Source organism: Pelodiscus sinensis, unplaced genomic scaffold (assembly GCF_049634645.1).
Source record: "Pelodiscus sinensis isolate JC-2024 unplaced genomic scaffold, ASM4963464v1 ctg35, whole genome shotgun sequence".
Taxonomy (NCBI): Eukaryota; Metazoa; Chordata; order Testudines; family Trionychidae; genus Pelodiscus; species Pelodiscus sinensis.
Genome location: NW_027465908.1, coordinates 5,419,697 through 5,446,562, shown reverse-complemented (window position 1 = coordinate 5,446,562; position 26,866 = coordinate 5,419,697). Strand labels below are relative to the sequence as shown.

At 46.6% G+C, this 26,866-nt stretch overlaps 1 protein-coding gene and 1 pseudogene across 4 annotated transcripts in view; one reads left to right on the top strand and one right to left on the bottom strand.

Moving 5' to 3' along the window:
• Nucleotides 1-233: 233 nt before the first annotated feature.
• Nucleotides 234-11,692, bottom strand: LOC112544739 (uncharacterized; annotated as a pseudogene).
• Nucleotides 11,693-18,868: 7,176 nt separating this feature from the next.
• Nucleotides 18,869-26,866, top strand: part of LOC142824482 (amyloid beta precursor like protein 2-like) — a 120,807-nt gene continuing 112,809 nt past the window's right edge. For all 4 annotated transcript variants that reach the window (XM_075916497.1, XM_075916496.1, XM_075916495.1 and 1 more), the window contains exon 1: nucleotides 18,869-19,032. In XM_075916497.1, coding sequence (XP_075772612.1) covers nucleotides 18,943-19,032 — 90 coding nt within the window. In that variant the 5' untranslated portion in view covers nucleotides 18,869-18,942. The remainder of the gene's footprint in view (nucleotides 19,033-26,866) is intronic.

Below are 26,866 nucleotides of genomic sequence, written 5' to 3'. Positions count from 1 at the left end.
AGAGGGCAGGTGCAGAAATAGATTGGCAGCCAGCATGTGTAGGTCTCGTGGCATCCATGGCTCCGGGTCCTTTTCCCCCTCTGTGGTGTGAGCTGCAGAAAAGCCAGTGACCGGGGGCTGATTCCAGTGCTCTTTCCCTGACTCTGAGGTAGACAGCGGCTTGCTTTGTGCAGTGGTGGTGGGACAGAGTAGGTGGCGATGGGAAGCAAAGCCAAGCCCTCGGTTGGACCCCCTCAGTTTTTGATCTGCTGAACGATGCTGAAGAAGGAGGCAACCTTGTCCCACACACCCTTCTCAGTTTCCCGGAGATGATCCTCCACTCCCTCAGCATAGGAACCCAGTGTCTGCCTTATCTCCTCCACCTTCTGCACAGGCCTCCCTGTAGGGAGCTATGGTCTGGCAGAACTCCTCAATCTTCTGGTCCATCCGCTCACTCAGGCCTTCCACGTCAGGCCCAGGGACTGACACAGGCCTTCCGTGTCAGTGTGCAGCTTCTCCTTCTGTTTCTTGGCATAAGGGCTCAGCTTCTGGCACAGCTCCTCCGTGCTGTCCGAGAGCTTGGCCCGCAGCTCCTCCGCACCCGTCTTCATCTGGAAGGACAGGCCCTCCAGCTAGTGATTGAGCTTGTCCTGCATGTTCTGGGTATACAGGAGAAGCTGCTTGCTCAGCTCCTCCACATTCTGGTAAGTCTTGACCTTGAGCTAGAGAAGTGATTATACCCCTTTATTCGGCGCTGGTGAGGCCACATCAGGAGTACTGTGTCCAATTCTGGGCCTCCCAGTTCAAAAAGAATGTGGATGCATTGGAGACGGTCCAGTGGAGAGTGACCAAAATGATGAGGGGGCTACAACGCATGACCTATGAGGAGAGGCTGAGGGATTTGGGTTTATTAGTCTGCAGAAGAGAAGAGTGAGGGGGGATTTGATAGCAGCCTTCAACTTCCTGAAGGGGGGGGGGGTCCAAAGAGGATGTAGAGAGGCTGTTCTTAGTGGTGACAGAAGGAGCAATAGTCTCAAGTTACAGTGGGGGAAGTCTAGGTTGTATATTAGGAAAAACTGAGGGCGGTGAAGCACTGGAATGGGTTGCTTAGGGAGGTGGTAGAATCTCCATACCTAGAGGTTTTTAAGTCCCATCTTGACAAACCTCTAGCTGGGTTGATTTAGTTGCAGTTGGTCCTGCTTTGGGCAGGGGGTCTCGACTTGATGACCTCATGAGCTCTCCTCCAGTCCTATTATTCTACAAACATATGAGTCTATGAGCTCGTCAGCCCAGGGCGCCAGCTTGTCTTTCATGCCTGCCACTTTCTTGTCGATCTGCTGCTGGAGATGCTTAGTAATAATAATAAATAATTCTATAAATCAATAATAAATCAAAACCCCTCCTCTCTACACCCTCGTCTCATCCACGCATTAAGACTCTGAAGCTCTGCCTGCCTACCTGGCCCTGTGCGTGGAACTGGAAGCATTTCAGAGAACACTACCATAGAGGTCCTGGATTTCATTCTCTTTCCTAGCAGTCTAAGTGTGGCCTCCAGAACCTCTCTCCTACCCTTCCGTATGTCACTGGTACCTACATGTACCACGACCACCAGCTCCTCCCCAGCACTACACATAAGTCTATCTAGATGTTTCGAGAGATCTGCAACCTTAACACCAGGCAGGCAAGTCACCATACGGTTCTCCCAGTCATCACAAACCCAACTATCTGTTTCTAATGATTGAATCCCCATTACTAACACCTGCCTTTAGTCCTAATGACTGGAGTTCCGCCCCTGGAGATGTATCCTCTTTGTGAGATGATACCATAACATCCTCCGGTAGGAGGGTTCCTACTATAGGATCATTTCCCTCTGCTTCAGTTGATACTGTTCTCTTTCCCTGAGTCTTTCATCATCCTTAACAGCACAGGGGCTGTCTGACCAAAGGTGGGACAGTTCTACAGTGTCCCGTAAAGCCTCATCTACATAAAGCCTCTCAGCCTCCCTTAGCGCCTCCAGTTCAACCACCCTGGCCTCCAAAGTCCGTACATGGTGTGACAGACCGGGCGGTGTCTGGGCACAGCTGAGGGCGTCCGCTCAGGGCGAATTGCTCAAATCCGGGGCTCCTTACAGCCTCCAGACTGGTGACCTCTCCAAACAGGCCACAAACCAGTCTCAGAGCACTTCAGCTGCCTGCCTGAAGCCTCACGAGCAAAACCCCTCCGACACCCCAGCAATATCCGTGCCCCAGATGGCCCCGGACCTCATACACAGGTGGGGGGTCCTAGCACCCAATCCCACCTACCCCGAACAAGTTCTGTCCGGTTCCAAGAAACCAGCCACAGATCCCTGGTCAATTTACCCTCTGAATCTTACCCACAAATCACGCTGGGCCAATCCTTTAGAATATATATCTAAAGGTTTATTATTACAAGAAAGAAAAGCATGAGAGTAAGGTTATTAAAGTACAGTACATTACATGCATCGAATCTCCCAGTTCTCGATGCAGGCTCTAGCAGATATGTTGCAGCTGCTGGTTTAAAAGTTCTTGTTGAACATCCTAAGATCAGGATGGGTTCACAGGTCTTCCGGGCTCTTCGATCCCTGCAATGCTGCCTCTGGGATGAAGTGCTGAGCTGAGAACAAAATGGCATCGACCACATGGCCTCTTTATACCTCCTTCCTAGCCTCTTCTTGTATGCAGCAAGTCCCCTGGTCAGAGGCCAATCTCTATGTTCCCTGCTGGCTGCCCTCAGGTGACAAACCCCATTCTTTGGGTGTGTCCATAGCCCATTGAGAGCCATTGTTCCACAGGGCTTCGCTACTCAGCCTGTCCATAGCGATGCTTAACCACATTCAGAGAAAAATTCAGCTTCCACACAGATTACAGATTCCTACCTACACACATAGACATTATATATGCACACATATATGCCACCCTTCATACATGCTGGATCGGGTGCAATAAACAGGATAGCCCCCACTCTGCTGCTGAACTTCTGTCTGCATTCTCTCCTACAATTAATTAGGTTCTTGATAGTGTTTTATTTAAATCAGGAAGTTTTGGTTTTAATTTAAAAGTTTTAAAGAATGGCAAGTGTACCTCACCCCCTTCCAACTCCTCTTCTACATTGCCTCACGAAACTCCCTGCAGGGCCAGCTTTAGGAAGAGCGGGGCCCAATTCGAACCGTTTTGGCAGCCCCCCACCCAGGATTTTTTGTTAAGCAAAAAAAAAAAAAAACCAAGCCCCACCCACACAACAAACCACAAATAATATCACATCAAAATCACATGCAATACTGAAGATCAGAATACTTTTAACTCAAACATTAGATCAACTAGCTAAGCTGCCATTTTATATCTATTATAGAAAGCCAGCCAGCCAGCCAGCCACTATGAAGGGGGCCAGATAGCTCAGTGGTTTGAGCATTGGCCTGCTAAACCCAGGGTTGTGAGTTCAATCCTTGCAGAGACCCTTTAGGGATTTGGGGCAAAAATTCATCAGGGATGGTACTTGGTCCTGCTGTGAAGGCAGGGGACTGGACTCAATGATCTTTCAAGGTCCCTTCCAGTTCTATGAGATAGGCAAAAAAAAAGTAGTTTTGATAAAAATGTATATCAATACAGGTGAACATTTTCAAAAAAAATGCCATCCTTTATTATGCAAAATATTACACAAAATTAAATCAGTTGCCTTAAGTGTAGGTCAAATATTTTCAATTGCAAACTATCCAATTTTTTCAATAAATTTAGTTTTTAAAATGTTACTAGAGAGCGTTGCAGTTTTCTGTTACATTGATTTACTTTTTAAATAGCAAAAATAGAGTCTTTGTTAAGAAAGTGTCAGTTCTGTGGTCAAATTCCAGTCCTTAGTGATTTCAGCACCAATGATTTCACTAGGTAATATGGTACCTCACCACCATTGCCTCCTTTGCACTGCCCTTAAGCACATTGCCTGAATGTTGAGTCCAAGGTTAGTTTACACAAGATTTTATCAATGATTTTTGCTCAAGTGATCACTGAGACAAGACAAGGACTCTCAATTGATTCTAGTCAGCTCTGCCTTTAAACACTGGGGCTGTGTCTACACTGGCCACTTATTCCGGAAAATCAGCTGCTTTTCTGGAATAACTTGCCAGCTGTTTACACTGGCCCCTTGAATTTCTGGAAAAGCACTGACGATCTACTGTAAAATCATCAGTGCTTTTCTGGAAAAACTATGCTGCTCCCGTTCGGGCAAAAGTCCTTTTCCGGAAAACTGTTCTGGAAAAGGGCCAGTGTAGACAGCACAGATTTCTTTTCCGCAAAAAAGCCCCGATTGCGAAAATGACGATCGTGGCTTTTTTGCGGAAAAGCGCGTCTACATTGGCACGGACGCTTTTCTGGAAAAAGTGCTTTTCCGGAAAAGCATCCTGCCAATGTAGACGTGCTTTTTCCGGAAATACTAATAACGGAAAACTGTTCCGTTTTAAGCATTTCCGGAAAAGGGTGCCAGTGTAGATGTAGCCTGGATGTAAAGTGTCAGATATAATTGAGGACTCCCAAACAGACTGTACACCACCAGAAATAAAACCTGTTTCCATCTTCTGGGACTTTCAGTTAGATGTGACTTACTATCCTCTGCTTAGTGTTCAAGTTATGGTTAGACCCTAAGCCAGGACATACAATATGGATAACAACATTTCATTCTCCCAGCTCCAAGTCTTAAGTGAATTTCAACCCAAAAGAGCCAAAATTGATCAGCTTGATACAGCAAGTGTGTCAACTGATCTCTATGGCAAAGTAGGTTGTCTATATAAATAAGGTCTGCTCCTGAAGCCTTTTCCTACAATTGATTAACAGATGGCAGTAGATAGCTCATTCAGACCACTGGCTGATAATAGTTAGTCACCCTAGCCAATCATTAATCAGAGTCATGGACTCACCCTACTCTCCATTGTCTCTATGATTCTCTGATGACCTGTGACAAAAAAGGAGAGTGGAAAGGGAAACTGAAGGGAGAGACCTCTCTAAATACACCAATCAAAGAGCAGTATTGCCAACCCAAAAATCACAAGGACCGCCTACACAAAGTTATGAGAATGGCCTACAAATCATAAGATCTTTTTAAAAATAAAACATGTTGGATTTTTATTGGCCTTTTGTTTCTTGAGTATTTAGGGTTCATGTTTTAAAGCTTTCCTACTTAACTGTAAGGCCCAGAAGTATAGAGAACTTTTTTTAAATGAAAGATGAGATTCTTACATAATCAATTGACTCCAGGTCTTTAGAAAAAAACACCAAGGCTGTGTCTACACTGCACCCCTTTTCCGGAAAAGGGATGCAGATGAGACAAGTCGGAATTTAAATCCCCGCTGCATTTGCATGAACATGGCTGCCTCTTTTTTCCGGCTCGGGGCTTTGCCGGAAAAAAGCGCCAGTCTAGACGGGATCTTTCGGAAAATAAAGTCTTTTCTGAAAGGTCCCTTATTCCTGATTTTAAGAGGAATAAGGGACCTTCTGGAAAAGGCTTTATTTTCCAAAAGATCTCTGTCTAGACTGGCGCTTTTTTCCAGCAAAGCCCCGAGCCGGAAAAAAGCAGCAGCCATGTTCATGCAAATGCAGCGGGGAAAATGTAAATACCTGCTGCATTTGCAATTCCGACTTGTCTCATCTGTATCCCTTTTCCGGAAAAGGGGTGCAGTGTAGGCACAGCCCAAATGTTTTCAGACTCGGTAAAACAATGGAGGAATTCTTGTGAGCCCATGCTTTGTCCACAGTATAAATAAAAAAAAACACAACAAAACAAAACAAAAAAACAAAATATCTTCTCCATTAAACATCCTAATGAGATACTGCAAATGGTGAACTGAATTCAACAGCTCCTGATATGAACAGGTATCAACCTAGTTTTTCATATTTGAGATGGGTTACCAGGAATCATACGTGACAATATGAAATCTTTCCACTCTCAAGTCAGCATATTCACAAAGCACCCATAATTTTGATCCATGCATTTATTGGCTAGTGAAAGAGAAAGGAGGGGAATTAGTGTAGATAAATGTTCAAATTTAAAAAAAAAAAAAAAAGCCTGAAGGAATTAGGACTGGGCTCCTACATCTCATGTTCAGAACTGACTAGGACACTTACGACCAGATTTTCAAAGGTGTGTAAAGATCAGATAGATATCTTTGAAGATCTGAGTTGGCAACTTTCTCTTTAGGAGCTTAATTACCTTTGAAAATCTGAGCTTAGATTTCCAAGTCCAATTTTCAAAAATGACTTTAGTCACTTAAGTGCTTTTGAAAATTTTAACTGGGGGCCCAAAGAGACAAAAATAGACAAAAGGCAGGAGATCTGGGATTCCTTTTAAAAACGTGGGACATCTATTTTTAACTACATTTTATATTATTTTTCTCCCAGGGCAACTGACCCCTCCGGCCCCCTCACTACACCACTGCCCCCCCCTCCTGCAGATCTATCATCTTATGCATGTGCAAGATCTGTGACAGCCGTCCCACGACTCTGCAGTTAGTGTCTGTGGCGCCTGCTTCTGGGTGGTGTCTCAATGCTGCCACATTCACCTCCAAAGAGGGGGCTTCCCAAAGCAGGCCTTTGCTGCTGACCCCCAAGGCATCCACAGGTCCAGTCTCCTTTCAATGGGCCCACTTCCCAGGGCTCATTGATCTTGGATCTGGCTTCCATCCCCTCTCCAACCTTTGCAACTACCCAGAGATGTCACCTTCCACATTATCCATTCCCACCTCATTCACCCCAGAGGGTTAGTCTCTGCCTCACTTGTCCTAGGGACTATTCTACCAAGACGTAATACAAAGTTTCCATGTAAAAGGACTCAATACAAAGCTAAAAACTTCAATGAGAGAATGATTAATACAGAGACGTGTATATCTGCTGCAGGGAGACACCTTTGCCTGCCTCCACCCCTCTCCCCCAGAGTCTACAGCCCCATTGCAAAGCGGGGGAGTGGAAGGAAAGAGGCTGAGGCCCATCAACGGGACTGAAGCAGTCATGAGCAAGCCATGCCCGGGAGCCATTCTCCTGTCCATTGCTGGTGCTGTGTTGCTTCAGGCACGCTGAAATGCAGTCACCTATAGGGTGGGCTGGACAGCTGTTTAACACCTGCACAAGGTTTCAGGCATGGGGCAGTGCGGGCTGCCTTCCTGTAGAGCCCCCATCAGAACTACTGTGCCCTCCTGGCTTAGAAAAAGAATAAACAGGAGGACTGGAAATTAACCCGCCCAGTCTCACGTCCCCTAAGACAGGGACTGAGCCATCTACATTAGGCCCCAGCTGGAGTATCATGTCCAGTTCTGGGTGCCACATTTCAGGAAATGTGGAGAAATTGGAGAAAGTCCAGAGAAGATCAACACAAATGATGAAAGGTATAGAGAACATGAGATATGAGGCAAGGCGGAAGAAATTAGCCTTGTTTACCTTGGAAAAGAGAAGACCGAAAAGGGACACAAGAGCAGCTTTCAAGTATCTAAGGGTATGTCTACACTACACGGGGCTCGAACTAGGGTCCTATTCCGAACTACCGTTACTCCTCGTCGAAGCAGCGGGGATTTAAAAATGGCGGCTCCCCGCTTATGCTAATGAAGCCCGGGAAATTCAAATCCCGGGCTTCATTAGCAAGTGCGGTATGCATACATTTCCCCGCTAGTTCGAACTAGCGGGGTAGTGTAGACATACTCTAAAAGAGTATCGTAAGGAGGAGGAAGAAAAATTGTTCTGCTTGACCTCTGAGGTTAGGATGAGAAGCAATGGGCTTAAATTGCAGCAAGGGAGGTTTAGGTTGGACATTAGGAAAAAATTCCTTCCTGTCAAGGTGGTTAAACACTGGAATAAATTGCCTAGTGAGATTGCGGAATCTCCATCACTGGCGATACAGGCAGTCCCCGGGTTACGTACAAGATAGGGACTGTAGGTTTGTTCTTAAGTTGAATTTGTATGTAAGTCGGAACTGGTACATATTGTAGGGGAAACTCTAGCCAAACATTTTGTTTAGTTTTGGATAGCATAGGGAAAGGTTAACTCCCCTCTAATGTTTGTTTTGCTGTCTGTTCCCCTGTTCAGAAGATTTCACATCTATTTCTGTCCCTGTGACAAACTCAGGACTAAAGGAGTAACTCATCAAATACCAAACAGCTCTGCACCATGCTTTGAGCTAATAGCTTTATTTCCACACACCACCCAGGGTTCTAGGAGGAGGGTCCTTTTTTTGCTAACACAATGAGGCCAGCACTTTGTTTGTTTTGGTGGAGTCTTTGTTTGCCCAGGGAGCCCAGCATGTATAGGGGGAGGAGGGGCGGAGAGGCTGCTTTTGTCTGCTGTTCAGCAGCCTGTTGCTCAGGGGAGGGGGCAGCCTGTTGCTGGCAGGGGGGAGGGGGGAGGCGTGCAGGATGCGAGGCCGCTGGGGCGGGGGCAGCGGGCGTGGGGAGGCACTTTTCCTCTGCCCGGCAGCTCTGCGGGATCCCTGTCCCTGTGGCCAGCTGCTGCAGGCAGAGGCCAGTTGGAGCCGGCCGAAGAGGAGGAGGAGGTGGATTCTAGGACCCAGGTGAGCGAGCCCCGGGGACGCTGCTGCGCTCCGGGAGCCTGGCATGTATAGAGGGGAGGAGGGGCAGAGAGGCTGCTTTTGTCTGTTCGGCAGCCTGTTGCTCAGGGGAGGGGGCAGCCTGTTGCCGGCAGGGGGGTGGGGGGGGGGGGGGCAGCGGGCGTGGGGAGGCACTTTTCCTCTGCCCGGCAGCTCTGCGGGACCCCAGTCGGAGCCGGCCCGAGGAGGAGGAGGATCCTAGGACCCAGGTGAGCGAGCCCCGGGAATGCTGCTGCACATGTGCGGGAGTTGCCTCACCCCGTTCGTATCTAGGGATCCGACGTAAGTCGGATCCACGTAAGTCGGGGACTGCCTGTATTTAAGACCAGGTTAGATAGACACATGTCAGGGATGAGGTAGGGCAATTCAACTTTGGAAGCCCCAGGGGCCACACTGATACTTACAGAACATGCTGAGGGCCTCAAGTGTGGTTGCATATGCAAGCAAATAGATACAAATAGCTTCTCTCACACTGGCAGGCACGAACACAAAGATTAAGGCAAGACTACACAACACACAGGCCCCATTTAAGTCAGTTCTGCTGATATTAATAAAATGCAATATTTACCTGATTTCTACCCACGTGACAGCACTTTTCATGAGCAATTACAGTCCAAGAATTTAACTACTAAAACACATATCAACAGAAGATCATTACACTGACTAATTTCTTGTTTCGGCTCCCACTCGCTGGCCCTGTGTTGATCCCCACATAAACCAAACTGCACTGCAGGGCACAAACAAACTGGATGTGGGCAGCATACCAAGTTATTAATAAATATTTTAAAAACCTTTACCTTTTCTCTCCCTGCCATGTCTCCTCTCCTTGCTCCATCATCTCCTCTGGAGCCTGCTGCCCCCGGACTCCTCACCCTCCTCCGCTGTCCTGACTCCTGCCCTTCTCACTGCCCTCAGCCCTCCTGCGACCTGCCCCCCTCCACCAGCCCTTCTCCCCCCCTCCCCCGTGCCCACTCCTCCAGTAGCCCCACTTTGATCATGTGAGCTCCCCCTCTTCTAACACCTCTCTCTACTACACACCTGCCCTGCCTCTCTCCTCTGGTGCTGGTCCCTCCCCTGCAGGTGTCTGCCCTTCTGCTTCACCCCAGAATCCTCTGGCACCTGCACCTTCCCTTAGCCCTGCACCCTCCTGGTGCCTCTCCCTTCCCTTACTGCCTCTGCCTCCTTTGCCCTCTTTTTCCCCTAATACCCACCCCCTCACCACTGTTTGCCCCATTCCCCTCTGTGCCCTCGCACATGCCTTGCTCCATCCCTACCTTTCTCATGCCCACCCCTTCTTTCAAGCCTTCTCCCAGCACCTCCCCTCTAGCCTCCAATGCTCTTCCCCTCCCCTCTCCTCTCCCAGCATCACCCTGTCCTCCCATCCCACTGACACCTCCCCTCCTGCCCTTTCCCTCATTTTCTGCACTTGGCCCCCTGGCATTTGTCTCTCCTGCACCCCTGTCTCTTGGTGCCTTCCTCTCCCCCCGCCCAAGCCCCTTCCCCTCCTTCCCCTCCGCCTCTGTCTCTGCCCAAGCCCCTTCCCCTCTGGCCAGCTCTCGCCGCCCAAGCCCCCCCCCTCCGTCCCCATCTAAGCCCCCCGCCGCCACCTCCGCCTCCACTCCTCCCCCTGCCTCTGCCAAAGCCCAAGCCTCTTTCTTTTTCCCTCCCCCCTCTGCTGCTGCCGCCGCCACCGCCTCCGCACAAGCGCATTCCCTACCTTCTGCCTTCCACGTTGCGGGGCTGGAGTCTGCGCTCAGACCCTGGAGGCTGAACCCAGAGCCAGCGTGGCCCCTCAACGTGCCTCCCAGGAGTTTTAAAATCCCGGGACATGATGTCACGTCACGCCCGGGCATCCTCCCTGCCCACATGCAACGCCGCACATGGGCAGCAGCAGGCGGCGAAGAGGAGCCGCTCACGGCAGAGACGGTCCGGGGCTGTGGGGGATGCTCTGGGAGTGGGGTGGGAGGACACGCGGGGGGGGGGCCAGAAGGGAGGGGCCAGGGCCCGCTCCAGGCAGAGCCAGGGGAGAGACCCACCTCCACATATTGGTGGAGCAGGACCCCGGCTCTGTAACTCGCCAGCACTTCCGGGTTCAGGCAGGGCCGTATTATGACTTTCGTGGGCCCCTCCTACCATAATAATATCAATATTAAAAATTATTTTTGATATAACTTTAAATACTTCAACATTTTATTTTTTTCTGTTTTAGGGAAAATTTAATAGATTTTCATGGGCCCTAAAAGTTTCATTTTTTTCTGATGTGAGAAAAAAATTAAAACATTTTCTTCAACCCTAAAAGTTCATTTTTTTCTTCTGATTTTAAAAGAAATTAAAACATTTTTGTGGGCCCCTGAAAGTATCGTGGGCCCTAGACACTGGGCCTACTGTGCCTAATGGATAAGTTGGCCCTGGGTTCAGGGGCACGGGGCCCGATTCGACCGAATCGATCGAATCAGCCTAAGGCCGGCCCTGTTCCCTTAGCTGCTCCTGGATGCAAACCACCTGGAAGTTCTTGCTGCATCTTGTCAGCACAAGGGGACAGCTAGCGGCACAGCTCCACAAGCTCCTACCAGATCTGCTCTTTCAGCCTTTCTGAGTCCTGACACAGCCTGACGTGCAGCTCGGTGGCAAAGGGGACCAGCTTCTTCTGCAGGTCCTCTTCATATGCATTGATATTCTGGAGGCTTTCCTGGAAGAGGGTGTTGAGTTGCTTGCTGATTTCAGATTGCTGGATCTGCTCCACTGTCTTCTTGGCATTGTCACTCAGCTCTGTGATGTAATTCCAGACCACATGGCCACCTGCTCAGCACTTGGGCCCCTGTGAAGGTGAGCAATGCCAGGGCAAGGGTGACAGCCTTCAGAGACAACCTATGCTCTTTGATCTCAAAGGCCAGCCAGGCAAATTGAGCAACTCTGTGATGCTGCTGCTTCTCAGCTGCTGGCTGTGCCCTGCTGGCCTGTACTTACACTGCAGCCAGCAGCCCCTGCCAGCTTCCATGCAGGCTGGTGACACAGTTTCCAGGGCTTGAACCTTAGTAAGGACCCAATGTGGAAGCTCCTGATGCGTGCATGGGTGGGGCGTTATCTGCTGCGACATGATGCTGGCGTCCTGGCTCTCCATGGACGAAGCTGATGCAGGGACAGAACATGAACGAGGCTCCTTATAGCCTGCTGGGTTTGCAGGCCCTGGCTCCTGGGGCAGGCTGTGCTTTCTGAAAATAACTGCTCAGTTTAGACACAACTGGGCAATGCTTCTTGTAATTGGATCAGCTTAAGTGTCACGAACTCTGGTTTTTCTGAAGGTTGGTTGGGACCAAAGTAAGGCAAAAGGTTTTTCACTCATCTTAACTTCTGTTGTAATTTTTTTGGAAGAATGTTATGTACAATATTGGAGTAAATTTCAATACAATTATTTTTACATGGTGTCTTTACAGAGCTGCTTAGAGAAGTGAAAACTGCAAGCATTTTTACACCTGCCATTTTTCCTTGTTCAGGGGGGATGTTGGCTCCTAAAAACAAATTTGGCTCAATTCTATTTCTGCAATTTCTAGTTTGCATGAAACTATCATTCACCACTATTACAAATGATATAATCCCCCATTTAAATCTTTCATCGAGATTTTAATTAAAATCCCCATATAATATTACTATTTGAAGGCTCAATTACAGCCTTTCAATTGCAGAGTTGAAGGGAGCAGAGGGAATATTCAAGGCCTTTCTGATTCTCATAGACTCAATCCGCAACGATGAATTTGATTCTGACAATTCTCCTGGCACAGCTTGCTGCTGCCAGTGCCTCTTTTGGAACAATCCTCACCCTCTTCTGTTCTCCTTCCTTACCAATTGACTTAACATGGCTCGGGGACAGATCTTTTCAGCTAGGAGTAGCCTCTTTTCTTTTAAACAGTTGTGCAGCCTCACAAGTAGTAGATAACAAAAGGTTCCAAAAGAACATTATTTACAGGAGAAACACAAACATACAAGGAATTTTTCATGTTAAAAAGGAAGCTAAACAGATACAGGGTGAGAGCTACTGCCGTGGTCACCAACCAGTAGATCGCGATCTACCGGTAGATCTCAGGGGCTCCAAGAGTAGCTCTTGAGCCCTCTCTGAACTGCGCACCTGCACAGTACATTTACATTAGATTTCCTCATGTAATGTAGGCGGGGCTTCAAGGAAGGGGCGGGGCAGTAGATCTTCGCCTGTTCTGAGACTTAAAAAGTGATCTTGGGTGTAAAAAGGTTGGAGACCATTGGTGTACAGGGTAAAACAGCCAGTTAAGCAAAAAGGGACTCTAAAAGCCCTGGATCCAGTCAGAGAAAATTCTACAGGCAGAGAAGTTAAGCAAGACAGTTGCCAGCTATGTTTCATCTCTGCCTCTCTTTTCCCCCACCCCAAGACCTGGGGATAGAAGGGATGTGGGGCTGCAGCGAATAGTAGTGCATTGATTCGGGGTGGTTTCAAGGCTGTAGGTACCACAGGCAGCTTCCAAGGCTGTCTGCATTTACAGTTTACAATGGAGGTCATTCTGATCTCTGATTGCTGGAGTAACCCCAAATATTAGGTCACAAAGGTGGTTTTCCTCCACCGATCAGTGGGATGTGAGTTCTGTGGTGTACCCATACCTATAGTACAAAATCTCACCTCTGAGCAACAGAAAGTTTCTGCTACTATCACTACTAGTCTCAAACAAAATAAAGAGTTAAGAACTCTTTAGGAACTGTAAACAATAACATAGATAATAACTAATATTTCCACTGAGAGAACCTTTCATCAGAAGGTTGGAATTAATTAAAACTTCACTCACCCCTTTGAGGTAGACAGACATTACTAACAAGCAGGCGAGGCCTGCCACTGACAAGGCAAAGTCATTTTGCATAGATTACAATTTTAGGAAAGTTCAAGAAATTAAATATATGTAATAGAATATTTTATAAATGTGCTTGCAAAGGGAAATAAAAGAACAGTTTTAAATTTGTAGGCTTTCAACTTCAAACATCCATTTAATTGAATAATTACCATACATAGTAAATTTGAAACATAGTAAATTTGAATCAGAAACTCATAACGCTTCTATTACTCTTTCCTTAACTAATTTGAATTATTTTGTATTTGTAACAGTAAACATTTTCTTTGCACTAAAATGACAAAAGAAGAGGCAACTTGATTTTAATTTTGTTAGCAAATATTTTTTATGAACTCTAATCATAATAGTCATGACTTTTCCAATGAAAAACAAAAATAATTATTAAACCTTTCACTCTACATATTCCAGTGTAAAAAGTAGTACATTCAGCTAATTTAAGTGGCAGGATTGTTTATGTAAAAATTAGTATCTCTGGGTAATCACAAAGTATGACTTCATTTTGCACAAACAAATCCACAAACAAATAAACTCTTCAAAATATATAATAGATATTTTATATTACTAATGGGCAAAATGAAACAGAGTGATTACCTGAAGGCCACACAGTGACAGGGCTATGAATTAGAACATGGGGTGTCTAGACTGGCCAGTTTTTCCAGAAAATCAGCCGATTTTCCGGAAAAACTTGCCAGCTGTCTACACTGGCTGCTTGAATTTCTGCAAAAGTACTGACTTCCTACTGTAAGAAATCAGTGCTTTTTGCAGAAATACTATGCTGCTCCCGTTTGGGCAAAAGTCCTTTTGCGCAAAACTTCTGCGCAAAAGGGCCAGTGTAGACAGCTCAGATTTGTTTTCCGCAAAAAAGCCACGATCGTGAAAATGGCGATTGGGGCTTTTTTGCGGAAAAGCACATCTAGATTGGCACAGACGCTTTTCCGCAAAAAGTGCTTTTGCGGAAAAGCGTCCGTGCCAATCTAGACGCTCTTTTCCGAAAATGCTTTTAACGGAAAACTTTTCCGTTAAAAGCATTTCTGGAAAATCATGCCAGTGTAGATGTAGCATGGTGTATTGCCCCCCGTCCCTTGTTCTTACCATATTATAGTGCAGCAAATAACAGGGATTTCCAAGCACCTCACTCCAGTACCATCTCACTCATCTATTTTCCACCAGAACTCTCTTTCATTTCCTGTTTTTACGCATTTCCCCTTCCATTTCACAACCTGAACTTTATAAAGTAAATATCCTTCCCCATGGGGCATTTCCATGGGTGTGTCGTGGTGACAGCAACTACCCCTCTTTGAATTCTGGGAGTGCTGAGAGTACTTGTAATACTGAGCTTTAAATAATCATCTTGTGCACACTTACATTTCTTGATACACTGAGCAAAGACACTCAGAAATCTTCACCTGAGCTTTAGCAAAGTAACCCAGAAGATTATAATGCTATCAGACTACTTTTATAGATATCACCTATTAATTTTGTCACAAGTGATTTGGAAACTCCATCCCCAGACTACTCCAGGTTAGTGGAGTTTTTAAAGCAAAAGCTTTATTTAAAAAATTCCTTCTCTCCTAGGAGTTCCAAACACAGGTTTTTGCACTGCATGCCATTTGCAAAATGTTACACTTCATTCCTTTTTAATTAGGCTGCCAGATGGATACCTGATCTTGTGACACTGAAATTTCAATTTATCATACCTACTGTCAATCTGCCATCTTATACTTTTTAATGCATTTTGGGCTAGGCTTGGAGCAAAGAGATTTTGCAGCTGCTGAAGGGAAATTAATCCTCTGTTAGATAAGTATTCAAATAGCAAACATTATCACAGCCTTTACTAGACCACACCATTTATATACTCCTGTTCTGAAGGAGGCAGTGACTGATGGATCATTGTAGTAGCAAATATGTTGGTCCAGCTGCCCTGTCTTCCTCAGAACTAATTATGCTCAGGACATGTGAAAAAGCCCTGTACATCTTGGCTTTTCAATACTAGAGACCACATATCCCTTAAATCTTGTTCCTGTGCAGCAGAATTCCACTAGTTCTGATGCTTCTAAAACCTTCTATTCCTACCCAGGCAAGAACAGGATTTGCCTGTTACAGTGTGTTTTGTTTTTGTTGTACATCTGTTCTAATGGGAAATCTGTGAGAAGCCCAAAATTTGGAAATCAAGCCCTAACAGATCCCAAGCTGGAGACTCCAAAGTTGTGGATATTTGAAAACTGACACCTGACCTTCTCCTTACCTTCTTTTCACCATTTGCAAAATTACTTACCTGAAAGGGGGTTTGTAAGGATTAATTACTCCTAATAAAATGCAACATAAATATACAAGCTAAGTATTACTAGCACGTTAATGTATATAGTAGTTCATGATACCTTTGGTCTGAAAAGCAGTACCAAAATGCTTATTATAAACAATGTGTTCTTGTGGAGCTGGGGAGAATGAAAAATATCTTAGTGGTAACTTTGTAAAAGGGAAAAATGTAACTCAGAATGTATTCAAATGAATCAAATTCACCCATATTCTACATTTTAAAAGTATATAAACTAAAATGTATTATTTTAAGGAGTTAATTAATATTCTATCTGGGTTTGGGTGCATTTAAAAGAAGATTACAGATGCCAGAAGACTGCACTTAAAGAGATTTAAAGGTTTTCATGCATGGTTAAAAAAAAAGAGGAGACTGTAGGAAGTGGCTAGTGGACCAGCTGGTCATTTTAATTAAAACTGGGCTGTTTATTGATCTATATTACAGATTGTCTCCATTCACAACACTTCAGCAATCAATCACTTGTGAGTGTATGTGAAGAATGTAAAAACGAAAGAAAATAAATTGCTTGTAATAGTATCTAATTTTTGGAAAATCTTGGGATTTTTCTGTTTGCTTTGGGTTTTGGCATAAGCACTCTTGCACATCTGGCTATGAAAATTATGGAAATAAAATGTGTAAATTACACCAGATGCTTCCATAAAATATTCTGAGAAATAATTCTGATGGGTTTTTATATATGTTTTAAATAATGTTTCTTTTTTCAAATGTAAAAATTGCTTCAAAAGTTACTCAGCTGTATATTAAATTATTTTTTAATTATATTACAGAAATATTTCTGAGTTAAGCAGTGGCATCTTTTACATTTTTGGGGTGAAATCCTAGTCCCTTTGAAATGAATGGCTATCCAGCGATTTCAGTGAGAAATGTGATTTTACCCATCACATATTGTGTGACTATCTTCTCTATTTTTGTAAAAGCCAAACAACAAATAATAATTAATAAATGCCTTCCATCTATACAGGCTACATCTACCCTACAAGGTTTTTTGGGCAAAAATGGCTCTTTTTGCACAAAAACCGGTGGCACATGCACACCGTAAGTGCTTTTTTGCACAAATAAATTGGCAGAACAGAGAGCTTTTGCTGGTAGAGTTATTCCTCTCCCAAAGAGAAATAACTCCTTTTTGCGCTGCATCTCTTGCGCAAAAACACAGGTGTGGATGCTCCAGAGGGATTTTTGCGCAAGAAACCCCTATCGGCAAAAGCACAGTTGCTCTGAGCTTTCTTGCGCAAGTGTCCATGCAGTGTGGACACTCTCTTGCGCAAAAGCACATCACTTTTGCGATGTACTTTGAGGTCTTGACGCGCTTTTGCTCAAAAACTTTTTGCACAAGAACTCATCCGCAAAAGGCTTCTTGCGCAAAAATCCAGCAGTGTAGACAAAGCCACAGTGTTTTTCTTTCTGAAGGACTCAAGTGTTTTATACATTAAATACATCATGCAATCACTTAAAAGGACATGTAATTTCAATGTACTACAATTGTTTTTAAACATTTTCTGAACTGCTGCAACTCAAACAACAGTACAGAAATTCTAAATTCACTGACTTTTTCTAAACTGCGAAAAGCAAGCACAAATCTGACAAGCAAAATAGGATTTTTAAAATTTCTTAAGTGTTCATAATCTAAGGTTTCAGGTGGCATAGGAAGAGAAATATATGTTTAGGAAAGGATTTTTTTTAGTTGATAGTGTCTTCTTCTATCATTTGCAATCAAACCATTTCCTGGGGAAAGGACTGAAGAAATACTAGTCTGCAGCACACTACGCAAAAGTGGAGGTAGGTTACAGGAACGAGCAAACATTATTTTACAAAAATTGCTCTGAGACCAGTAGATATAATTCACTCTAAAATAAAGCAGTTTGCTATATTCTTATATCACAAACCCAGATCCTCAATGGTATTTAGGCACCTAATTCTCATTGATTTCAATGGGTATTAGTTGCCTAAATACTTTGGAGAATTTGGAGCTTAGTGCTTTCATTTCGTTTATACAGCACCTAACATGATGGAGCTCAGATTTTCCATAGGGCTTTACTGCAATCCTATTACTATTCAATTTTTTTTCTCTCTCTCAAAAACATGAAAAGCTGAATTCTCCATCCTGAAATCTGAATCTGTAGAGCATAGCACCATAAACCTGCTGTTAATGTAAAACTGTACTGAGCAGGGATGGGCAATGGCTGCCTGGGGACCACAGCCAGATGATTTGGACCATCAAAGTTAAGAAGCTTTTATCTTTGATATTTTTATGTATTAATACCATGTGAAAAAATTAGTGAACGGTTTTTAAAATTTATTTTAAGGTTACACTATCAGGGGATTTTACATTTAAGAACACCAGTTTTCATTGTTAATTGTAGGTTAACCTGCCTTGTTAGAGCAAACATTTCAGAGTTATGCAGCATGTAGTCTCTAAAAATAGAAGAGTCCACCAAAGGGTTTGAGTAGATTTTGTGGCCTCTCCTTCCTTAAGGGGACATTGCAATAACGCAGACTCAATTGTTCCATGTTTTGAAATGACCAAGTGACCGACCGTGGGATTGCTGTGGGGCTGCTTCATATGCGCTTGAGCAGTCTCACTCCTAGACAGCAGCTCCTCGCTACGCTTCTCTCTCTCTCGTTTTGTTCTTTATGCCGCTGAGAAATCCCGTTCACAAGCCGAGCAGGGAAAGGTCCCGCCGCATCCCCAGGCGAGCAGGGCGCACGCGCTCAGCGCAGGGCGGGAGAAAGCGGCGGCTCGCGCACCGCTGCGCTGGGGCCTGGGGCTGCGCTTAGTGGAGCCTTCTCCGCGCGCAGAGCGCCGGCCCCGCCCACGCGGGGCAGGGCAGGGCATGGGCGCTGCGGGCAGCCTGCGGCCGGGGCGTCGAAGCGCGCGTGCTGCACGGATGGGCGCGGCTCTCCCCGTTACACGTGCTCTGATTGGCGGATACTCGGGTACGGTCCCCGCCCTCCGCAGGGTCGTTCTTGGGGAGGGGGGGAGTCGAAGCGCGGTTGTGTAAGTCTCTCCTTCGCTGTGATTGGCAGTCGCCTGGAGAGGGGCGTGGTTTCCTGGCCCTGCCCCCGTGATTGGCGTGGCCGGGGGCGGGGCTTTGTGAGGCGGCTCCCCACTGCGAGCGGGCTGGGCGCTGAGGCCGCAGAAGCTGCTGGGCGGCGGCGCGCGCGGTCGGGATGGCGGCGGGCGCGGGGCCGGGGCTGCTGCTGCTGCTGCTGCTGTGCGGGCTGGCGGGGCCCGCGGCCACGCTGGCCGGATACATCGAGGTAAGGCGGGGGCGCTCCCGCCGCAGAGCCCCCCCCGCCCAGGGGCGGCGCCCGCCCTCCGCGAGCCGCCGCAGAGGCCGCGGGAGTCTCCAAGGGCGAGGGGGGAAGGGCCAGCGACTGCCCCCCCTTCTGATCGGCCCCCCCGTGCGCGGGCCCCCCCTTCTGATGGCCCCCCCCGTGCGCGGGCCCCCCCTTCTGATAGCCCCCCCCGTGCGCGGGCCCCCCCTTCGGATCGGCCCCCCCGTGCGCGGGCCCCCCCCTTCGGATCGGCCCCCCCGTGCGCGGGCCCCCCCTTCTGATCGGCCCCCCCGTGCGCGGGCCCCCCCTTCTGATGGCCCCCCCCGTGCGCGGGCCCCCCCTTCTGATAGCCCCCCCGTGCGCGGGCCCCCCCCTTCGGATCGCTCCCCCCCGTGCGCGGGCCCCCCCCTTCGGATCGCTCCCCCCCGTGCGCGGGCCCCCCCCTTCGGATCGCTCCCCCCCGTGCGCGGGCCCCCCCTTCGGATCGCTCCCCCCCCCGTGCGCGGGCCCCCCCTTCTGATCGCCCCCCCCCCGTGCGCGGGCCCCCCCCTCTGATCGCCCCCCCCCCCGTGCGCGGGCCCCCCCCTCTGATCGCCCCCCCCCCCCGTGCGCGGGCCCCCCCCTCTGATCGCCCCCCCCCGTGCGCGGGCCCCCCCCTCTGATCGCCCCCCCCCCGTGCGCGGGCCCCCCCTTCTGATCGCCCCCCCCCGTGCGCGGGCCCCCCCTTCTGATCGCCCCCCCTTTGCGCGGGCTTGGGGGGGAGGGGCCCCCTTCTGATCGCCCCCCCTTTGCGCGGGCCCCCCCTTCTGATCGCCCCCCCTTTGCGCGGGCTTGGGGGGAGGGGCCCCCTTCTGATCGCCGCCCCTTTGCGCTGGCCCCCCCTCCAATCGCCCCCCCTTTGCACGGGTTTGGGGTAAAGGGACCTCCTCTTTACACCGGGGTCCCCTTTTGTGCGGGCTGGGGGAGAGAGGGACCCCCCTCTTTCCAACCACCTCTCCTTTGCGTAGGGGGTCGATCTCTAAAGCTGGCGTTGTGGGGTTAAACACTGATGCTTATTCCACAGACTATTTTCTCTGTTGCTCCAGTGTAGAGTTCTGGGTGCCTTTGCCCCCACCCAACCCATCAGCGCCCACTCTAGTGACAACAAAACAGGGTAAAACAGAGTCTGGAAAAGGAAGTTACCCTGTCACCACTTTGGTGATAAAAGTCCCCTGGGAGATGGGGATTGGGAGGTGGGGGCATCGCTGGTGTTAACGTTCTTAGCACATAGCAACTGAACTTGCCATTTCCGGTCTTGCAACCAGATTTGTTTCTGACAATTTTGTTCCCTGGATGTATTTTTAATCCCTTAATGTCTCTGGCCATAGCTGAGAAATGCTAGTGTACCAGAAGGTATGCTCCATGTATGTTCACCTATTTGCTATAGCTCTCTAATATCAACTGAGTAATTGCCTTCCTGATTCAGTGGTTTGCAAATTGAGTTTAAGGAAAAGGTGTCTTTGTTCCTTATATGCATGGAAAAGGATCTAATGGGTTGCAAGAGCAACACTTCTCTCTCTCTCTCTCTCTCTCTCTCTCTTTTTTTTTTTTAATTAAAGAAAGCAATAAAATATTTATTGGATGGCAGATCTAGGTAGGAGATGGTTCAGGAAAGGCACTATCAGCTCTGTAAAAAAGAACATTTCGCCATCTTACCATGTTGTTTCCAAAGCAGCAGCAATTTCTGATCAGAAAAGATAAGAGTAGCCAGTGGTTCTGTGTCAGTGTTGATGGGTAGCTAGAATTTCTTTTTCTTTGAAGACAATTTAGGATTCTTGGCTGTATAAAGCTTTTTGTTGCTGTGCTGAAAACTGACATTTTGGTCTTGAGTTGGGGTAGGAGATTCTTTTCGTTTTGTTTCTACAATAATACTGCAGCATTAGGCTGGCTATGTCTTTCCCCATCTAGTTGCTGATTTCAGGGTTAACTAACTGAATCCTTCTGTGGTACTGTTTTCCACGAGAACTGACCTCTGTTTATAGTAACAAGAAATGTGAGTTTCTCAGGTCTAGAAGCTTAGACTGTTAGAGGGCAACTTCATAGGGAAAAGCCTCCATTAAATGCGTTCATTTGGTCAAGGTTTCATTATCCTCTTAATAGACTCTGAACAAATCTTCAATTTTAAACTATCCATGGCATTCTTTTCAGATTAAAGCTTTATCCAAGGGCAATGGATTTGCATTTGATGGGGAAATATGTAAATGCTTCCCTCCACCCCCCTGCACGTGCAAGATTTCCTTCCTTTTTCCTTAAATACAAAACTTCTCTATCTAGTTATGTGACAAAGGCTGATAGGAAGATATGGTAGTTTAAGGACTGTTTTCAACATAAATCTATCTACCAGGGTGAACTCTCAGAATAGGCTGTTAGGCACATGCTGATCACCAAATACAAAGGTTTGAATCTAAAACACAGCAATTTAATTTATTTATTACATCTTGCATTGATAGTGTTTTAGAGTGAGTAAATAGGAAGGATGGGCATGTTGAGGATATTTATGAATGGCCTGATTTGATGTACTTTCAGTTCACTTACTGGAACTTCAGGAGGTAGTCCAGTTAGTCTGTACCAAAAAAAACCCCAACAAATGGTCTGGTAGCACTTTATCTACAAAACATGTAGATGGTGGTATGAGCTTTTGTGGGCACAGCCCACTTCCTTGTCAGTTTATTTTACTGTGAGACTGTACAAACCTTGATTAAGCAAAACAGATACAACAGCACTACAAAAATCTGGAACTCTTGAGTTTTCTGTAATTGCCAACACAATGTGTTCTTCATAGATGTTATATAGAACCAGTATATTCAGTGACTTTCCCTTCCCTGTGTAGATGAAATGCCATTCTATTTTATTTTGCATTAATTATGGTTATCTGTTAAAATTACTAGAGGTGTGATCTAACATAGTGGTAATCTGATGACATTACATGAACCTGAAAAATCTGTCTTGAGGTAGTTCAGTCAGGGAGATAAGCAAGGCTGGCCTAAGGAATTACAGCTACAACCTGGATCAGATTACTTGGCATTGACTTGCCAGTGAAGAACCTTTAGTATTTTTAAAATGGCTGGTTTAATCTCATGCACCTGTTAAAAACCTCTGCCAACTCTAGGCCACTTCCTGTGTCATATCCTAGATGAGTTCAGCTGCTTATACGCATCCTTCTGAAAGATGGAATTGCTTCTGAACTTGCAATACATGTGGAAAGTACCACCTGTTTTATTTGAAAGCAAAAATAGCTTTAATTTTATTTGAAGGCCTTGTTTACACTAGGAAAATTAGGACATGAAATTAATGGTATGAATAGTGAAGGCTGTAGTTTGTCACTATCATTTAAACCTCTTCTGAGTAAGATTAAACATCTTAGTTTGAATACATTTGACATTCCAACCTCTACTGTTGTCATTGACCTGTGGAGAATTGCAGCTGTGAAACGTTAGTATGAACAAAAATGAAAATGGTTCTTCTTGAGATCCTGGTGAAGAATTCTCCACCAAATCCCATTTTTATATTGTGCTCAGTGCTGTAATATGGGTGCCAGGTCATTTTCTGGAATTTGCAAAACATCATGATTTTGATATGTGAATTTAAAATGTGGTTTTTGAAGTGGGAAAATGTGTGCGCTTATTAGTCTAGGTGCTTCAGCATCTTCCCATTAGGTGGATTTTCTACCACTTTAATATTTCGACAGCCATTCAATTTCTTTAGTGCATCCAGTTATCTGCGAAAAACTTGTTTTCCTTTTTTCAGTGTGTACATTTTGTTGGAAAGTGTCTGTATATGAAACATCATGTTGTACAGTGCAGTCATTAATAACAGTCAAGCTTTCTCCTCTGATCTCTGTCACGTGTTGATGAACGATACTGCTTGGACAAGGTCCCTTGCAAATAGATTGGAATATGAACATGTGGCAGAAGAACTATTGGTTGTGGCAACAAACTCATGGTGATTTCTCTTGCATATTGATGTGTTCCCAGATTATTTAAGTTACTTGAACTCATGCTTCATGCCTCTTGTTTGGGAAGTTTGTCATTGTAATTTGATCTTTATTCCAGCTACCAACTCCTTCATATTCTCAAATCCTTGAAAGACATGAAGCTTCTATTTTATTGACTTGACCTTTTATGTAATTGAGTCTGAAGTAATACAAATGTAATGAGACTTTTTTTAAAAAAAACAAGATTTATTTTAATGACCTTTTCATATAGCTATGGCAAATGATTGTCTGTGGGCCATATCCATCTGAAACAACTAAGGATTTGGGGTGAGGTATAAACCAGGTCACCTTGAGGCGTAATTGATTAGTCAGTGTCATTCTTTTTTTGTACGCTTACATTGGCATTTTAAAATACTAATATCTTGCACCATTGCTGCTAGCCTCAGTGACTTGTTCTTTTGACTCAGTAGATGACCACTTGGGGAAAATTCCACTCCCACGTTAAAGTTCTGAGCAATAACAATTCTGTGAAATTCCAGTTCTGACAACGTGGTTGTTAAATTTTCAAAACTGAGAGCAAACTATAGTTTCCTCATTTTATCACAGTTTCCATATGTAAACAATATGAGCATATATAAAGACTTTCCTAAATCTTGAAGGAAAGGTCTCTCAATATGTATTGACATACAGTAGAAAACCTGCATGAGGTCCTACAGTGAAGTGCTTTTCTAGCCATTTAAAATGCTGGAGAGAGAGAAACCCCCACTCATTGGAGAATATATTAAGGAGAGGTTGCTTACCTGCAGTTGTTTTGAAATGTATCCTTTTCTGTGCATGGTATAAAAGAAAATAAATTCTGTATCCGTATCGTCACACATTTGGTCATTGTTCTGTAATCTCTTACAACATGGATTATTCACTTTTAAAAAAACACAGATTGTAATGGTGCTAGAGCTGTATATGGCCCCCTTGTTCCCTTCAAAACCTAGTAGTCCAAGGGAAGTTTAATGTCTTTACTTTTGTAAACCTGTCTAATGTAATCTTGCTATGCAGAGTTCTGTTAAGAGATGTATGGGCTAATATCTCTTTCTGGCAGAATTTAGTTTGCCTGCAGCATCTTCAACAAATGTTTTATTAAAGGTTTAGACTTTGATCCTAGTTTTATGTAAATTGAAAATGTAAGAGGAGTTTCTTATTAAAACTTTCCAGTTTCATATTAATTATATAAATACTGAGTCATTAACTCTAATTCTTGACACTAGTATTTTAAACTAACTACTAAATACTTTGAACATAAAGTATTTATGCTCATTCTTTATTTGTGAGGGAAAACTTGCTTTACTGAAGATTTTAACTACCTTATTGTTTAATGCTTTCTTGAAAGAATATATAGCTCACAGAGCCCTACCAAATTCATAGTCCACTTGGATCAATTTCATGGAAGTAGAATTTTAAAAATTGTAAATTAACTGAAATGATGAAAATCAGAAACTTTATGACATTGTAACTGTAGGAGTTCTAACCAAAAAGGAGTTGTGGAGTGGTGATCCTCATTTTTGTGCTGCTTCTGGTGGTGACTGTCTTCAGAGCTGGGCAGCTGGCTCGGAGCCCAGCTCTAAAGGCAGAGCTGCCACCAGCAGCGCAGAAGAGAGGATGGCATGGTATAATATTGCTGCCCTCATTTATGTTCTGCTGTCTGCACAACTGGGCTTTCAATCAGTAACCACCACTCTACAGCCACTCAGCTCTGAAGTCAGCAGTACAGAAGTAAACTTAATCTGGTACACTTACTGCTGTTTTTACTTCTGCTGCTGGTTGGGTGCTGCCTTCAAAGCTAGGCACTTGGCCAACAGCTGCCGTTCTCTGGCTGCTCCGCTCTGAAAGAAGTGCAGAAGTAAGCGTAGCAATACCTTAACACTCCTCCCGCCCACCATAACAGGGCATTGCAGGGACTTGCAATGTTGGGTCAGAACCCCTCCCAATTTGAGGAATATTGATGTTCTCCCCACACCCCACCCCAAATCTGTGTATTATAGGGCAAAAGCACATGAGATCAGATTTCATAGTCCATGATGTGTGTTTTATGGCTGTGAATTGGGTAGGGCCCTACTCAGTCGAGATGCTTCAGGAACCTGCAGCATTCGATACATTTTGATAAAGTTTTATATACTATTCTGTAGCACAAGGATCCTGAGGTGTTTCTTCCTGAAATACATACGTTCTGTAGAATTTCTATTAGGAATGTTTGCAAATTTAATTTTTGTAAATGGTGTAACTGCTGAAAAATTCAGCGTTACACATTTACACGCAAAGGGGCAGGGAGAAGCTGGTGTTTAATAGCCGCTTCCCAGAGAGCACCGGTTCCTGCCTACACGCTCCCTCCCCCCCCATTGTCTGTGGCAGCCAGCTCCTGGAAGCAGGGGGGAGGGAGGGAGCTAGTGTGTGCTGGAAACGGGCTTGTATTCCGCTGCGAGTGGGGATAACAGTGTAACTACTATGATTTTCAGTAGTTACACATTTCCCCAGTTGCCCACTTCTTAACATCCCTAATTTTAACTGATAGTGGTAATCAAAGAGTAGAGGGGGAAGAAGTAAGATGTTTTCAGTGTCCCTTTAATAATGGACTAACAGGGGCTTGTGGTGGGAGTGGGAGCAAAATATTCCTCATTGTATTGGGGCTTGCCTATACAGGCAGTCCCCGACTTACGCGGATCCGACTTACGTCAGATCCGCACTTACGAACGGAGCTTTCTCGCCCCGGAAGTCGGGGCGAGAAAGCCCCGTTCGTAAGCTGCTCCGGTGCCCCTGGTCTGCTGGAGACCGTCTCCAGCAGACCAGGGGCACTGGGCGGGTTCCCGCGCTTCTGAGGCTTTGCCAGAGCAAAGCCTCGGAAGCGCGGGAACCGCTGCTGCTGCCCCTTGAGACCCGGTGCCTGTGGTCTGCTGGGGACGGTCCCCAGCAGACCACAGGCACCCGGACTGAAGCCGCAGCCGCGGGGGGGGTCCCGCGCCTCTGAGGCTTTGCCAGAGCAAAGCCTCAAAGGCGCGGGGAACCGCCGCTGCTGCCGCTTTGACTGAAGCGGCAGCAGCGGCGGTTCCCCGCGCCTCTGAGGCTTTGCTCTGGCAAAGCCTCAGAGGCGCGGGACCCCCCCGCGGCTGCGGCTTCAGTCAGGGTGCCTGTGGTCTGCTGGGGACCGTCCCCAGCAGACCACAGGCACCCAGACTGGAGCGGCAGCAGCGGCGGTTCCCCACGCCTCTGAGGCTTTGCTCTGGCAAAGCCTCAGAGGCGCAGGACCCCCCCCCCCCGGGGCTGCGGCTTCAGTCAGGGTGCCTGTGGTCTGCTGGGGACCGTCCCCAGCAGACCACAGGCACCCAGACTGAAGCCGCAGCCGTGGCGGGGTCCCTCGCCTCTGAGGCTTTGCCAGAGCAAAGCCTCAGAGGCGCGGCACCCCGCTGCCGCTGCGGCTCTGCTCCCCGTGTCCCTGGTCTGTTGGGGGGAGGGGGGGGCGCAGCTAGTGTGCTCCCCCCCCCAGCAGACCAGGCTTTTGTTTTGGACACTGGGGCAGAGCAGCTGGGGCGCTGCCGATTGGTCCTGCAGCGCCCGTGGGCACTACTGGACCAATCCGGCAGCACCCCAGCTGCTCTGCCCCAGGTCCTGATTCAGCCGCTGCTGGTCAGTTTCAGCAGCGGCTGAATCAGGACGTCTGGGGCAGAGCAGATGGGGTGCTGCTGGGTTGGTCCAGTAGCACCCCAGCTGCTCTGCCCCAGGCGTCCCCAAGTCAGCTTCTGCTGAAACTGACCAGCGCTGACTACAGGAAGCCCCAGGCAGAGTTGCTCTGCCCCG